The following is a 13,285-nucleotide window of genomic DNA, read 5'->3' as shown; positions in this document are numbered from 1 at the left end:
CGGCCATAGTCGTAAAGGATAAAACGAGTGGCACGGTGGTTAAACTGCTAATGTGTGTCAGCGGAGGGTTAATGAACACAACAATTACTTGAAGCAGTGGCAGCAGCTAAGGCTAGAGAGTGGACCACTCACCGTTCTCGCTCGGCCTTGTTGCGCAGTGTCTTGTCACTGGACACCTCACGTGCCGTCTCCACAGACACCTTGGCCTGCTTGGTCTTCATCTCCTTGTTCTCCCTGAAGTTGGTATGATTAGATGGCACCCTAAGTATCTGTTTCCTTTTTCATTACTAAAAGCACATCAGGTGTTCACCAAAATTGCTTTTAACTATCGTCTCTGGCAGTAATAGTCATCTCTGTACAAGCACCTTAGGGCAGATTGAGTTGCCTTGCCCTGCAATTTACACTTGCCCAGCTCCTGCTACGGTTCAAGCAATTCATTTTAGGCCTCTCCAAGTATTCTCACAGACAAGGGAATCATTAATCATGCACCTCCAGCTGTAAATACTCAGCTAGAAATGACAAAATAAAGCACTTCACTGCAGCATTACATCCCATATTAGCTGGACCCATGCAGCTGGTCCCAGAATGCATTTCAGTTGCACAACGTATTGTCAGCACAGACCAGAGCCCTTCATTACGGCATCCCCGATTACCTGAGACACTTTGGTACGTTAAGCACCACAGACCAGACGTTAAACCCTTTAATCTAGAAGTTAAACCCCACAAACCCGAAGTACTATTCAGCTGGAAATTATTCGAAGAAAATTGCTGTTTGCTTCGAACCAAAAAGCCACTATATTCACACATGCCTAACTGTGAGTTCTGTAATGCTGCCTGGCGAATCTGCCCGACACTATGCTCGCGGACCTCGCCTGCACCCGCCCAGATGGGTGCATGGCGTATTTACCCATGAAGTAGTGGTGCAGTTAGAACTTCACGAAGACGGTGATATTCATTGCACAGAGAGAGAGTGTGTTCCAGTCTAACACGAGGCGTGACTGGCTGCAGTAATATTATAGTACTCTTGGAACTAGAAAGATGATCTGTGCATTGAGGCATGGGTTCGAAATCCAGTGGTGGCAATATTTTTTTTCTCTACTGACAGTTCATCTGTCCACAATTCCTGCCCATGCCACTCATGAGATAAGAAATGCTTTCACATTAACCCCTTCGCTGTCACGAACGTACCAGTACGTTTTCGTGCTTTCCCCCCACAGTGTCACCGACGCACCGGTATGTTCTCTAGCGTGTGTTCAAACTTTTGTGCCTGAGTGCGAAGCTGGCGCACTTGGACAGGCTGTGCCATCTGTAAAATCATTATACAAGTTCGTATTTTCGCCCCGCGTTGTATTGATATAATGTAGAGTATGGAGCGACCGTGCCCACCCCCGCCAACTTCTTTGTTGGGGGGTGCAATCGCTCCGCGATCACCCGGCGTGCACGTTTCGTGGCGCGTGCGCGCGGTTACGGGTTCAAGGGTTGTTCTGCCATCTGCCGCAGGTTTGCAGGTTTTTATTTTTATTATGTTGGCGTGTCTGCTACGACGCGTCACGTTCAGGGGCTCGCGCCGTTGCCTCTTCAATAGGTCGACACATGACTCAATCGCTGCTTTCACTCTCTGTTATCACGCCCTTGCTTGCGGCTAGCAGCAGCAAAGGAAGTTGTTTTAGCCTCTTTTCATCTCCCTCTGTCATCTTGATTTCACAACGCGCCATTTCTCTCCGTTGTGCGGACCACTGGAAGTGCGCCCTCGTGTGAGCAGTTACTTGCGGATGGCTGACCGCGCGGGACCTTCGACTGCGGACTGAAGTGATGGCTCTTTTGACTATAAATATGAGCCGAGCTTGGATTCGGACTCTCAAGAAGTATTAAGCAGTTCTTTTTCTTTTATATTTTTCATTTATCTAATTTATAATCAGGCTGATAGTGATGATGATGTTAATTACCAACACCTGCAGAACACTGAAATGTCCATATTCCGTCGACTATGTTATTTGTATAGCAGTCATAATAAAAAAAAAGATCGCTATGCTCGTTCTCTGATATGCTCGTTCCCTGAAACCAAGTCGACACTGGGGGTGCGTGACGGCCAGAAACGCTCGACAGTGAAAGGGTTCATACAGTACTGAATCAGCACAGTTACAATATCCCCAGAGCCGCATCGCTGTGATGGTACTGAATGATATAATGTAGGGCGCAGAAATAACGAGGTAAAGATAAGTTTAACAACAGTAACAGCCTATTCAACATATGTTATCTCTAAGATACAGTAAAATCTCAGTCGAATGAATCTGACTGATATGAATTCCATGATGATACAAATCCACTGAAATTCCTCAGCCGGAGTGCATTGTGTACAATGCGCAGGATTTTGAATGCTCAAAATGCTCTCCCACATCCCAAAGGACGGCGTGAATGTGCGAGCCACAGCCGCTACCTCGAGCACAATGTGCTCCCTGCACCTCGTTGACTTCTCCATCCCCAGTCACACTGTGTGCGCTGTCTGCAGCAGTGCACGGCACACCAACAGAGGCCTTTTGGACACCAAATGTGCTGGCAGCTGTCGTCGCATGTGGCGCCATTTGGTGCCCTTAACCCCTTGCCCTTAACCCCTTGCCTACCGTGTCCATTCAAATCACTCAATTTGAACGATGGCACGAGAGACACCTTTCTGAGTAGTCCAAGCCACTTGTGCACAAGTAGCACTGCTCAGCATGCTGCAAAAGGATTGCACTTATTGGTTTTTCATCAGCCTTATGAGCAACTATTTTTAACCTTCACACAAAACTTCTCAACATGGAGCAATCCTAGTACGATCTGTACAGTTGGCTTCCTCGTCTCACAGATTTTACTCAAACTGCAATTTTGCAGCATCGACCCTCGACATTGCGAATGCAAGCAATAGCCCTGCAAAAAAAAAATTAAGCCCATTCGTCTTATTTTAGTTTGAAGAGAGATGACTGCTAAGCATAGCATATATTTTTGCTTCCCCCTTATTTCACTGCTTAAGCCTCTATGAAGGTACCGCCATGTTCTGAATGATTCTGTGCTGGCGTAAATTGGACACACTTTTCTCCTAGTCAACCCAGGATCAACTTTGGCATTGCACTGGTGAGTAGCTCGAAGTGCTGTGTACAAGCAATTAATTCTTTTTGTCTTCTGACCACGTAATTCAGCAGGAAGAGTTGTGCAAGTCTGGATACTAGTGTCTGACATACTAACAAACAAACCTACATTTTAATCTTCTTATCATCATCATCATCAGCCTGACTATACCCACTGCAGGGCGAAGGCCTTTCCCATATTTCTCCAATTAAACCTCCCATGATTAGTCCAATATAATCTTCTTATAGGGGTGTACAAATATTTGAAATTTCAAATATAAATTGACTATGCTTGTTATTCAATTCGTATTCAAAAACCTGATTTTGAAATTTTCGAACATTCGAAAACCACCGAATACATCAGAAATTTTTGAATTCATTGCAGTTTCCCAGTACTGTGTGCTTCACCACAATGCTTGACTGCATGGGCTGTGCAGTGAAGCATCCTCAAAACACGAGGGGGGTATTCCTTGAAGAGGGAGCTTCCCTTTTGCGGAGAGGGCCTTGCCGACAGTGTGCGCAAAGTGAAGCACTTAACGAAACCAGGTAAAAACGCCGTTCTTACTTCGTTTCCATTGTGCAGGTGTTCATCAGATAAAATTACTGCGATGCAAGTGATTTTTGCCAATTTATTCAGGCCTATTCAATAATTCTAGCTTTCAGTTAATTCGGGTGTTTTTTCTGAAGGTCAAATTAACAAAAGTTTACTGTATTCAGAAATGAGAAGCTCCACCTATGGTTTTACGCAGGTACGTGCTTTCTGTACAAAAAACTGGCACATGGAATAAAATTTATACCGCATTTTTTTGTAGAGTATACACTTCTGTGTAATTTTAGTTCCACTTTATTTGCAAATACCGTGTGAATTTTTAAATAAACAAGGTGATCACTGCTTGCTCCTTTTTAATTTTCTATTTTCTTCCCTGGTTACATATTCAATATTTGAAGGAATCATATTTTAAAATTTGGGTATTCACACAGCCCTAATTTTTTTCAAAGTCCTTTTTTTTTTTTTGCTACATAAAGTAATCACTTTTGTGAACTATTTTGTGGGTCTCTCAATTACTGCCACTTGAGATATTTTTCTTCATAAGCAAAATATGTTTTTATTTATTTTATGATAGAATTACACAACTACACTACTGATACACTGCAGGGGGCGGCAGAAAGTTATGTGGGCGGATGAGGTTAAGAAGTTCGCAGGGGTCAAGTGAATGCAGCTAGCACAGAACCAGGTTAATTGGAGAAATATGGGAGAGGCCTTCGCCCTGCAGTGGGTATAGTCAGGCTGCTGCTGCTGATGATGATGATGCGATCTGTACATATGCACCATAGTGGTGGCAATATGCGCTATGCTACAAGCCTTCAATGCTGTTACTGTTGGTTGCGCTGTATCCGGAGGTAGCACTTTGTGATGGTCTGCCATGTCGTTGACTTTGTGGATCCCTAATCGCTACACACAAGACGCAGTTGCGGTAGCGGGCACACTGCCGGCATTGAGATTTCAAGTCTGTGGGTGCGCGGCCATAAAAATAAATTCCCTCAGCTGTATAAAGCCTTCCCCACGTTTCTGCATACGAATTTTGTTTCCAATCTGTGAGGTTGGTATCCCTGCAATTCCACTGTATGTCGAACATGCCTCATCTACTGTACTAAAGTAGCATTTCTTTTGTGCAACACAGAACACTTGACAGGTAAGTGTGCTGTAGTGTGGCTCGAAATGGAAACTTGTCTCCTTGCCTTTCAAACTTGGCGTCGAGCTGCTTCATCTGGGCGGCCTGGGCCTTGAGCATGAGTGAGCGCAGCAGGGACCCCTGCTGGGTCAGCTGCTGCCGCAGCAGCTCCCACTCCTGGCTGCGCTGCGAGGCCAGCAGAGAGGACCATTGGTGCATCTGATTAACCACCAGCGAGCGCACCTCCTCGCTTGGTGGAGCGCCACCCGAGGAGTCCTCCACGTCAGCACCCCGGGGCAGAAGCTTCTCCACTGCCAGGCACTGCTGCTTCTGCACCTGCACATCCGGTGTCATGACAAAATGGCTCGTGAGTTGATATTGTGTACCACAGCTGTGGATAGTGGTGGCCTCTTCCATGCACACTTCTGGGTCTTGCTTTTGCTGAACTCATGTTCCGTAAATGATGCCATTCTCAGCCTATTTATAGTGACCTGGTCTCCAGCCTGCTTCATGACTGCCCTGGCCCCCAAGTCGTCCATCAGTACTCACTTTACCAACATCATGACTAGATGTGGGCACTTAGGCCTGTACCACCTTCAATTAGTACCTTTTGCTGGGATCATTATAATTATGACACCTGCTGCCTTCTTGTTTAATGCCGAAAAGAGTTGCATGGGTTCCGGGGTCCTCTTACACATGAAGCGGATACTCTACCAATACACCACTAATGCTCTGTGTGAAGTGTATTAAAAATTATAAGTCTAAGCGCAGCTATACAAATTCTTGTGTGCAGATGAGTAGCTTAATACAGCATATATGTTATGCCAGCTAAATGCTCAAGATTCCTCTTCTACCTCTGCATCATGTACACTGCCCCAGCCAGTGTCATTTTATCTTGTGCTTAACACTTTCATGTCTGCGCCTATTCCCATCGATAGCCCGCTATTAATGATTTCAAGATTCGAATTTTCCCGCTTTCGCAGCGCTCCTTGACAAGCGGCGTCATCCACTGGGAAATAGAGGAACCCTTCTTTCAGCTTTGCTTTTGATTTAATTTTTCCGCCGTGCTGCGCCAATCGAGATGGTCTTCGGAGTCAGGTGATCGGCGCACCTTGTTTGCATCATGGCGTCGACGTCGCGCTTCTGCTGCGCAGAAACAGGCGTTTCCGCGGAAGTTGATGCATCGGAGAGCTCGTTTTTGAATGTGAAAAGCAGCAGTGATGACTCGAAAGATGAATTTAGCTCTTCAGACTTTAGCACTGACAGCGCGTCAAAACGACCCATAACATTGACAGCTATGCCTCGATAAGTTTTGCGTTCGCTCCCTAAAAATTTCAGCTTTTGCTGCTCGCTGATTGGAAAAGATCACTGTTCTGAAGGTCACAACTGTTATCTGCAGGCTGACAACATCTTTTGGGCAGTATTACTTGCCGCTGGCAGCGCAGGGAGTCATGTTTTCCGCTGATAGCCAGGGGTCGACCTCGACTACTGTTTTCTTTCTGAACTCGGTGAATACTGCACACAGAAAGCTAGAATTTGATGCAATGTTGCATTGGTCCCTGCTGTAAAAAACTTACATTTTGAAAATTTTTTAATGCTTCATTTGTATCAAGAAACTTTAATCCTTTCGTGTATTTTTTTAATTATATTGTTTTGCTGATATTTTTTTTTTCATCACTTATTCAATAACTTTGTTGATTGTCACTAATACCAATGTGAAGAAGAATTCCTCCTCTACAATGTGATACCAGCACCCCTGTACCAAGCACGTTTTGTTAAAGAAAAAAAAATTTTTTTATGACACTACCCAAAAACCGCCCCTTTTCTCGCGGACAGGAAAGTGTTAAACCATGCTCCATCCTCCAGCAACTCCCCACTGCATGTTCCACAATTCCGCATCACTTCTATGTGAAAACACCATAGTGAGATCAGTGGTTAGGGAACTCCACTGCTAAACCCAGGCACGCGCGATCAAATCCTGGCTGCAGCAGCCCGCTTTTTCATAGAGGACAAAAGCAAGCCACCTGCGCACTGGGAGATGTCAGTGCATGTTAACTCTTTCTCAGGGATACCGATCTCACTGAGAATTGTCAATCTGCTAACAATAGGTTCAAGTTACGATTTGGAAACCTAGCGGATTGCTTACTGACAAGGAGCGCGATCTGGCATGTAATCAGAAGACTGAACTTCAGTTTTCACGTAGATTGTTTTTTTTTTTTTTTTTCTCGTAGCACCATTTTAAATGACGCAGTACATCTATTAGTCTACTAATAATAACTTTCATGCTGATTTTGGAGCCTTCCGTGTTTCTTACTAACACATTGCACCATTAATCAGACAGCTTAAGTTTCGTTTCTAAAATTTAATTTTTTCAATTTGTGGAGCTTTTCATGAGGCTCGCGAACGGCGGTGCATCACAACAAACGCTACATTTTTTTTTCTTGTTAGTCAGGTGGCAGTCACGATAAAGCATGCTAAATATTAGTCTAGCGCACATAGCCACCTGTGATATCTGCACTACCCGGCCCCTTCGCACATAAAGAAAACAAACGACAAAATACATAGCGATCAGGCCCCGTTGCACATAAACCAAACACGCTCCGAACAAATCCTCATTGCAGCTACCATTGGTGGGTTACAGGCTTGGCGTAAACTCCAGTAGGTACTTGTCATCATGCACATTTCCTTTAGATGCATACATACCTGTAGTATCAGTGCTTTTGCCACTTGGAGCATATGACGCACTTAACACTCTTGCACGACACTCGTTTTTTTTTTCTTTACCTTACAAGCTTGCCTTCATTCTTGCTAAAGCATTCGAATTTTGTTCCTTTGGCGTAAGCAATCAGCTGCACTTTGTTAGGGAGCTCGAAAGTCGTCACCTTTGTCCAACTGTCTGCAACGGCAAGGAAACCGCCCGGTACAAATGGGTTCATGCTCATTCACTTGCGGAGTGGAGCAGCGTTGCCAGATTGGAAAGTGGCCGCGACGCCAGAAACTCGGCGAAATTTCCCCAGAATCTAAAATTGCTATAAAATGCTTAAACATGACCAAGAATTAGCTGTCATCATTCATTTTATTAAAATAAAAGCATGTCATGCAGCCCCTAATCATCACTTTGGGTGTCATGTATGTATGAGCGGAACCTGCGTAGCATATCATCGGTGATAACGAATTTCACGTTGCACATAATGACCTTGGCACATCTGCCTGGAGGCCAATGTTGAGTGAATCCATACAATGGCATTCAAAGTTTTCAGCGACCTTTTGCTTCAGTACATGGTCTTCACATATGTTACTTGACTAAAGACCCACTCCACTGCTGCATTTGACACTGAGCATGAAGGACAGGCCAGTGCATACAATACCAGTTCCTTGTAGGACTTTTCACTCATGGCATTTTCGTCTTTGAAAACTTCACCCATAATGTTGCAGAGTCCTCTGAACTTTGCCGTAGAAGCTGGCCTCCTCACTCCAAAGATGCATAACAATTCTCCTGTATTGCACTTAATCACTTCAATAATGTCTATGTTTTCTTCTCTCGAGATTGAGTGGCTGCTTGCGACGCTTAGCGCTAAACGTTTGGATCAGCAGCCCCGGTGGGTGGTTTCCCCTAGATCTCACCAGATTTTGTCTCATGTAGTAGTTCGTGGACTTGGACACCAGAAGCTCCAACAATTCTCCAGATTTCCAAAATCTGGTGGCGAATTTCACCAGATGGCAACGCTGGAGTGGAGCGCTTTGGACGTAGAACAGCGTTAGTTCCTGACCGACATGAACATCCGGTATGTAGGAGATGCGCGTGTGTCACCAGGTTGTTGATTCCGCAGAAATTGCGGCGGAGGCAGAAAGGTTGTGGACCCTTTCACAACAGAATGACCATTCTCTGTGCATTGAGAACCTTTCCACCACTGCGACCGCATCCGTTCTGGGGGCAGAAACTGGGTGCAGCGCTTAATCATCCATTGCCAGAAAAATGCCGCGCGTTTCCTGCGGGCTTCTGTTGTGCATTCGGGCCGGGACAATGCCCTGTTCAGGTGGTGTGGTTAAGTGCCTTTCTGCCAAGCTTTGTAGACGAAATCCAATAGCTGCCCGTTCGTAGATGACGCGAGGAAGAAGCGACGCCCACTGCACCATACCGGCGCCACGGTGGCCGACCGCATTGTGCTCGGTAACTTAAGACTCCCGCGCATATGCGCCGCTCGTAAGTCACAGGAGACGATTCAACCCAGCTCTGCAGCAACAACAAACCCCTGGCTGCTTTGCCCTTTGAGATACCCCTCTCTCTCTTTGCCTCCGCGCTCTCCTTCCGATTATTTTTTAAAATAAATTTAACTCAGTCGTGAATCTGCACGCTGAGAACGTCTCATTTTGTGACGTCGAACACAGCCTGTGCCATGGCTCGTGCTACACGCTCTTACAATACGAAGACAGTGCGTGGATTATGAAAACGCTGAAACATTCCCCCATACTGCATGAACATGATACTGCAATCACTGTCACTATTTTCCGCCCCGAAGGCAAAAAAGTGGGCAGCTTTCACTTTCTACCTGCGTTGGCGTGGTCATTTCTCATGGTGCGCTTTCGTGTCGTCTGCTACACTGCCGTCCAATATGTTTCTTGCCGCTCCCACATGATGGCGCCACATCCTCCTGCAAGAGGCGAATTTGCCCCAGGCTGTAGCCGTGTTGATGTCGCAGCCCTATGACGTAACATTAAAATGAAACTAACTTCTCTTCAAAATCTTCCGGAGGTCTTTGACACACCGAAGTCTGGCGGCGGAGCGAGAATCTCGCACGGTTCATAAAACGCCTCACCCAGCCTTTGCATGCTTTGAAAATTGTGCGACTAACCCCACGCTCACGGGCCAATTCCCTGGCTTTCATCTGGGTCATCGTGACGGTGACGGCAACACATCTGTTCCGGAGCTCATTCATATACTGAGTAAAGTCTTCCTCGAGCTCTGCATGGCGCCCGCATTGTCGTCCCGTAAAGGCTTTCCGCGAACTTGAACATGTTGCCAAAATGCTGGAGTTTCGCAGCCACCTGCGCACGTTTACCTCTGAAACGCCGAAACACTTGGCTGCTTCCAGGTTGTTACCAGTCTCGTTCACAACAGCAATAACTTTTCGATTGAACTGTGCCATATAATGATGCCTGGTTTCACTCATCACGAAGCGTGTGCAAATCGTACCGCTCACATCCGCAAACAAAGAAGGTGCAAACAAAACAATGGGTACAGCACGGAGTCTCCTGCATATAGATAGAGATGACTGACACGCTAACACTGATTTTGCGGCAAGTGACATCATTTCGGACCAATCTCATATAGCCGCTCCGCTTCTTTCCTCCCCTCTCCGTTCCCTCTCCTTCACGCTCTGAGCGAAGGGAACATGCGGGCAGAAGAAACGTAAAAGAGAACGACAAAACAGCGGAGGTTACCCAGCCAGGTCCTAGACAAGGAGCATGGTGGCTAGGGGACGTGGGCGACCTTGAGTGGGTTTCGAGAAACCACGACCGTTTCTTTTCTTTTCTTTTTGCCGCCAAGTTACCACCATAGCCTCTAGTGCGCTTCTGGTGTAAGCCTTTTCCTTTCGTTGCGCGAACCGATCTTCTGTCTTCAACCCGGTTTTCAAACGGCCGCGAATCTAGGATGACCCCCCCAAACCGTGCACCATATTTGTGAAGAAAAATGTCGTCTTAGAGCCGAGTGAATACAGTACTCCGTTTCATACATCAAGTGCAACACTGCCAAATCTAGAGCTGCGCTCACCGCATCCGCAATGATAAATAGTTCCTGCTCTTGACGATTGAAAATAATAGTTGCTTTGTCTGCAAGCTTAATACATCTTACATTTGCCATCAAGTTCATAAAAAGCACCTTTTTTGTGGAGAAAAAACCGGATTCAGTGATTTGTATGTTTTGTTTGTCGTTTTTGTTTGTGTTGCGTTTCAGCTGCCCCGCAACCCTACCAGCTGTGCGCTCCGTGCTGCACAACGCAGTGACCTCGACTGCCTCTTCGGAGCAGATTTTTGCTATAAGATCAGCATTGTGAAGATGTCCAGGCACGCGAAGCAAGTTATTGCAAACGTGTATGCTCGGAATATAGCCCATTTCTGCAGAAGCCACTTGGCCACAAAATGAGCGTGTAGTGATTCACCCCCTCTTTTTTTTTTTTTTTCTTGCGGACTAATTGCGTAGCTTTCGCTGCATTGCACCTGATGTATGAGACGGAGTATAGTTTGCGCTCATCCAGTCATGTCTCCTGTCTTCTTGTCGTTCTTATTTCTGCCTAATCTGTCATGGCATTACAAGATCAAGTCCTCCACTATGGAGTCTCTCACAGTCCGAGTTGCTATAGAATGTAAATACCTATAAGCCAACCAAGCACATCTGATTTCCTCCAATGTGATTTGCTCAATCCCAGCGCAATTAAAGCACACAGGGAGCAGGGGCCATCCACCAAGCTCTGATGAAAACTGGGTGCAGCACTCACGTGCTGCTTGTCCTTGTGGTGCTTCTTGCGCAGTGCCTCGAGCTCCTTCATCTGTTTGCGGCGCAGCTTGATGTACTCCTTCTCCGCACGCAACGCGTCCACCGTGATGGCCTCCACACGCCACTCCTCTGCAAGACCAATAGCCGCACTGTGTGAGTGCCCCAGAAATAAATGCTCTCCTCACGTGTAGTGGACCTTCTCAAAACAATTAAGTGTCTTCTTGCTCTGTCTGAGTTGTGAAAGCAATAGCGCAGGCCAGACAAGACAGTAATGAGAGTGCTTTGTTACCTTGTTTGCACAGTCTTGACTGTTTTTCAAAACAGCATATATCGATATGCTGTGCCTTTTAAATCAACACATTCATTTAGGGATTCCACACTATGATGTGCACAACTTGTACAATGTGTCACTGTGTACTTGCGCAATACCTAAGCATAAATAACATCAGTATTTTTACTTTTCCTTCGAGAAGTCTACTGGTGCTGTTATCATGTAAATGATGTCACCACGTGTGCATGGGTTGCGACTGACTGTATCAAGCTTTGCAATGCGGTGATGCATCCACTGAACTTTCTCCCTGCCGTAGTCAGCCTAGGCAAGCTGCTACTTGTCTGCTAAGGGCTACCCAAATTCAATATAGTCCTACAAGCGCCACAAAAGTTGTACAGATTGCAGTCCACTTTTATAGCAAGTGAGAAGGTAAATAAATAAATGGCTTTGCAGTAATTTGTCATATCTTAAAAAAATGTCGCCCATTCTGGATAACAGGTTTTTCCCTCGCATTTTACGGACAGTGTATTATCCCAACAGGGTGTAGCAAGTGGTGTCCAACCCCTCTTTTCATCGTCCTTCTTCTGCTGGGAGCCCAGCTCTGGCCGATTGACCAGGATGTCGGCCTCCTCAATGCCCATGGCTCGCATCTGCACCAGCCTCTTCTCCTGGGCCGACAGGAACGCTCGGGGGTCCGACAGCGCATCCATCAGGTCTGCGTTGGAATGACAAGAGGATGCTCTGCAATTCTCCTGCTTCCCATTTTGTGCCTCTGTGAAAATCAGCATCATCATATAAGAGGAGAAGGTACAGTCAGTGACAAAACAAGGGCAGGTCAGCTTCAGTTGCACCCTTCACTGGGAGAGCACAGACAACTGGACAGCTTGGTGGAAGAAGATCAGACGGGCTGTTGCCCTCGCCCACACTTTAGAGGGCAAGATGCACTTTCAAGGTGGGGCAGCTATAACAGCTATGGCCGTCTTGAACACTGAATAAAAAGCTGCATCCAGCTCCAGTCATTTTGAAGAAATCTGGTCAAGTCAGGTATGATAAGAATGAACACTCACTAAGATTATCATGTTATGATGCAGAAATTTTGTGAACGAAACAAGAAACAATTGTCAAAATGATCCATGAAGCTGAATGTACTCATGGCAAAACATAATCTCAAAGTTTTCACAGCTGAGCTCCAGAAAACAAATGTTCCAAACTCAGTGTCTCTGCTACTATGTTGCATTTGTAGAAGTTGAGTTTCATTTTGGTTTCCCTCTGTTTTCCCTCATATAACAGTGCGACATATACCTCACAAAAAAAGTGATGCACTGCCACGCATCATCATCTTTTGTCCTGTTTAGTAACTATGCTTGAAAAGGATCAATGTACAAAAACAAAAAGAAAAAAATATAGCTATGTCAATGTTATTTATAGTCCAAAATATTATTGAAAATTTTAATTTCAGCCCACATTAAAAACTCTATGCTGCTGAATATGCGCTAAAGGATGGAAGGCAAGGAAGCCATTTGTTGTGAGCATAAAGATGACCTCATCTGGGACTCGTGAAAAGCTACGAGAGCAGATGAAGCCTGAGAACAATGATCAGTGCAAACTGGGGAAAGAAAGCCACAGCTTGAGGATCGTCAGCGCACAATAGATACTGCATTCGAATTTTCGCTACACTCTCTCTGATGAGGGGATCCTCAGCACTTTTTTTTTACAAACCTCCCCAAATGGATAGGTGCAG

General features: G+C 45.7%; 1 protein-coding gene across 1 annotated transcript in view; it reads right to left on the bottom strand.

Moving 5' to 3' along the window:
- The window catches only part of norpA (no receptor potential A), a 145,818-nt gene that overhangs the window by 21,655 nt on the left and 110,878 nt on the right, over positions 1 to 13,285 (bottom strand). Inside the window, exons 26-29 of the mRNA XM_084581641.1 lie at positions 12,107 to 12,259; positions 11,275 to 11,402; positions 4,845 to 5,113; positions 133 to 234 (exon numbers count right to left, since the gene is read on the bottom strand). Of these exons, the coding sequence (XP_084437767.1) occupies positions 133 to 234; positions 4,845 to 5,113; positions 11,275 to 11,402; positions 12,107 to 12,259 (652 nt within the window). The remainder of the gene's footprint in view (positions 1 to 132; positions 235 to 4,844; positions 5,114 to 11,274; positions 11,403 to 12,106; positions 12,260 to 13,285) is intronic.

Source organism: Amblyomma maculatum, chromosome 10 (genome assembly GCF_055883805.1).
Source record: "Amblyomma maculatum isolate TAMU_Amacu chromosome 10, ASM5588380v1, whole genome shotgun sequence".
NCBI lineage: Eukaryota > Metazoa > Arthropoda > Arachnida > Ixodida > Ixodidae > Amblyomma > Amblyomma maculatum.
This window is presented reverse-complemented; position numbering and strand designations above follow the sequence as displayed.